We start from the raw sequence: 3,701 nt of genomic DNA, 5'->3' as shown, positions 1-3,701 counted from the left end.
TTACATTGTTCATGTACACGTATTTAAAAAATCCTACGCACACACAATTTCTTCTTTGTGTTTAAAGCATGCACACTTGCCATTCCATATTAAATTTATGGTCCGAAGTGTGACATTTATTCTGTTCCCGTTACCTTGGTACTTGTAGCTTGCCATTCAAGTTTCATTAAGAATGACTGCAAACAACTTTTTATTTGTTGTGTATGGAGTCTGCCATTCAAAATCACTCTTGGAGGACGACTGCATTATAGAGGGCATTAGAATTAAAACAAGCTCGATTGGTAATATCTCGGAATATCAGCGGGCCAACTAGTTCATTGTGCCATGTCATTTCTGGAAGTAGCGTTTGACTTTTAAAAATTCAGGTTTTTGACACCAGTGACCGCATAATGACCTTTGACCCCATTTTGGTCATGTGACATGTTTGGGCTGGGCTACTGATAAGTTTGGTTGAAGTCGGTCAAAATATGTAGAGCAATAGACAATGTCAACGTTTGTTACTAACTGATGGACTAACGGAGAGACATGATAATTTGTTGAGCTGCTATCCCACAGCTAAAAACAATGACGTCAGATGTAACAGGGACAAGAAAAAAGCGGACCACAAATATACTGTAAGCTCCAAATGATTATCAATTAAAATGACTTTAAGAGGACCAAATTTTGGAGATTGTTTCGCTTGTCCCATGGAGCTATAATAGCTCCATGCTTGTCCACACTGCCCAATTAAAGGGTGCTGGTTGCCCTAGCCCACTCAGAAACTTCGCAAAGTATTGTTGGCACATGTACATGTAGGTAACTGGCCGGGATTGATGTATGTTCATTCAATGTAAAAATGTACAATGTACAGGCTTAATGCTCCTTTGAGTGTTGAGCCCAGGTCACAAGGTCAACAATTCCTCCAATGAGAAGCTCAAAGAAATGAGGTCAACATCACCTTTAGATTGGGGCAGGGGAGGGGAGGGGATTAGTGGTGTGCTTTTACTGGTAGAACGGGAACCGGGTACCCTATTGAAGTAAAACATGGGTACCCGGATAACTGGGTACCCGGAAAAGAAACCCAACCCCGAAATTCAAAGTTCCGGAAGTTGTCTGAACGGCTTTACAGCTTTACGTAAACTGCAATTTTTGCAAGAGTCATCTGTCGCGCGTTGGTTTTCCATGCAGCCTGGTTTTTCACTTGAAAATTCTCCACAAATGGCATTCAAACCCTTTTTTTTCTTCATTGTCTGAGAAGTTACTAAGTGATTTGTAAAGTTAGTTGCGGGTACCCGATCCCATAATCTGGAACCGATTCCTGACATCAGTGGTCGGTACTCCGTACCCAATTCCAGTGCACAGTGCTTAACTCCTAGTGGGGATGAGCAGAGGCAAGAATGAATGTTCAAAAAAGCTTGCATTTGCATGATGTGCAATATAAAATATCTCTGCACACTGTACAAAAGGGCAGCGGTACAAATGTACCTGTAAAACATACCCTGGGTGACTTTTGAGATGATTGCTGGCAGCAAACACATCACTGGTCCTTTTCAACTGTTTTGGTCATGTTTAAGCTAATGTGCGCATGTCCAAAGTGGCACCAAACACTAAAACAGGACCGGTGTGCTTGCAGTGTGTTTGTCTCAAAAGTCTCCTTGCATTATTTTTGTGTCTCGTGATTATTACTCACGATCATTTTGAAAATGGTTGTAAAATGCACCCTGCATAAAACTACATTATAAATACTTTACTATCTACAATAATTTAGCCAACGTTATCTATTTTTGCTTTCGGTTTCTTCACTAGAGTTCGGCTTGTCCTTCTGCAGCAGCTTGGCAAGATGCCAACTGCTTCCATATTGGTTGACCTTTGACCCCATACACATCTGGTACTGCTTGGATTCTAGTTCGGGATCACACACGACTGGGTGGTAGATGTGGATGAGCGCGGGGTCCGGGGCCCGAAAGATTGTCACATTGCTGGTGGCAAATTTTTGGTAGAGGTCCACATCCTCCATCCCCCAGCCAATAATGGACGAGTCCAGCCCACCTACTTCGGCCAGATCACTGTTGTATAGACAGACGAGTCCATAACCGTAGTGTCGGAAGAACCCGGTTTCCTTGCTGATAGCAAGTTTGGATTCGGGCTTGGTGCCAGGCCCGTAGGTGACTTCGGGGCTGTACTGGCCAAAAACAACTGGGTAGTACACTTGTCTACCCCGTATCGTGTTCAGCCGACACCGGGTAAGGAATCCCGGAGATATATGCATGTCTACGTCCACAAAGAACATCAGAGCATCCGGTGGGAGCTGAGAGGCACCCAAATCCAGCGCAAGTCCCCGGGAGAAATCCCCGTTTGCATGCAGGATCTTTAGCGTGGATTGCGGGTATTTACTAGAATATCTGGCAATCAGCTTTTCAATCTCCTCGGAAGGGTCATTTTCAGGAAGTCTGAAGAGCACTATGATCATCTGCACGTTCTCACCTGGCATTAAGCACATCCTCTCAAAGTTTTCCATGAAGCGCTGCAAGATTTCTAGCCTTCCGGCAAGTGGGAGGATAAAATGTATCGTTTCTTTGTGTTTGCTATTCTGTTGGAGAGGATGCCGGCTTGATGGCGCATCCTCATTGCGTTGTATGCCAAACAACGTTTGGGAGATCCCGTTTTTGAGTTTCTCGACACTGCTGTCCACCTTGACTTTCTTGGCAGAGAGCGAGGGTTCTGCATCGCCATTGTCAACCCTGATTTCAAGCTTTCCGAAGGACTGTTGTAAATAAGCATGCCGCCTCACGGGGAATCGTTTACTTTTGCTGTGTTTGTGATACATGAGCAGCAAGTCTAGCACATAGTCGACACCGTACAGAGGCACCACCCGCGAGTAGCCATACAGGATCTCCTTGAAGTTGATGGTCCGTCCCACCTTCATAGAGTTGGAGTTGATGATGCCCATGACCTGGCTGGCTATGTGATCCAGTGCTTGGGTTTGGTGGGTGAGCATGCCGTGGCGTGGAGCATTGGCGTTGGCAGAATACCAATACTTGCCAAAGAAGTTCCAGGGTATGAGGTCCTCGTGGCTGTCGGGGGTATACTTGAGCAGGCCGGGCTGCAAGCCCAGGCTCTGCAGCTGGGGGTCCGTGTCATGACCACGATGGTCATCCTCCTCGTTCAAGAGCTGTCGCATCTTGAGAATGCTGCGGTACAGCTGCATAGTCTTCATCTGCAGGTCCATGATGGCTGTAGACTGCAGGTAGTTGTGCAGCCGGTACATGTATGGAGTCTTTTTGATGGGATGTAAGGTGATGGCTTGGTGGACGTCCGACGTATCCAGGCTGCCGGTGAAAGCTGTGTCTGACTTGCTGTAGTTGTTGTAAAACAGTGTCTGCATCTGTAAGATGGCAAATGTACAACACAATTAATTTAGTGATACTCATGCTTAATATCAATATGCAACCGATATACATGTATTTAAACAATGCGAGCCACATACAAAAATGACATTTTGCCAACAAACATGAACACTTGTTTGCAGATACATTATCAAAATGAAATACAACTGTACATTATATAATATAGACACTTTCCTTTTTCACTTCAGGTTGCCCCCTATTATGTACAGTTCATACAATGTACATGTACTTGTCATGAAAATGAACGTTTTCATGGTATCGCAAATACATTCATATTCCCATATTTCGTAGAAATTGAACACATTTCGTCAAAAA

General features: G+C 44.5%; 1 protein-coding gene across 1 annotated transcript; it reads right to left on the bottom strand.

Moving 5' to 3' along the window:
* Positions 1 to 1,409: 1,409 nt before the first annotated feature.
* LOC119745342 (chondroitin sulfate synthase 1-like) lies at positions 1,410 to 3,379 on the bottom strand. The gene has a single exon (XM_038221638.1). The coding sequence runs from the start codon at positions 3,362 to 3,364 to the stop codon at positions 1,754 to 1,756; it is 1,611 nt and encodes a 536-aa protein (XP_038077566.1). The 5' UTR covers positions 3,365 to 3,379; the 3' UTR covers positions 1,410 to 1,753.
* Positions 3,380 to 3,701: the final 322 nt, after the last annotated feature.

The sequence above is a fragment of the Patiria miniata genome, unplaced genomic scaffold, assembly GCF_015706575.1.
Source record: "Patiria miniata isolate m_02_andy unplaced genomic scaffold, ASM1570657v1 HiC_scaffold_7, whole genome shotgun sequence".
Taxonomy (NCBI): Eukaryota; Metazoa; Echinodermata; class Asteroidea; order Valvatida; family Asterinidae; genus Patiria; species Patiria miniata.
This window is presented reverse-complemented; position numbering and strand designations above follow the sequence as displayed.

Bases quoted from the DNA above. Each gene is read 5' to 3' on its own strand.
- LOC119745342 (XM_038221638.1), bottom strand. From the start codon at position 3,364: ATGCAGACACTGTTTTACAACAACTACAGCAAGTCAGACACAGCTTTC.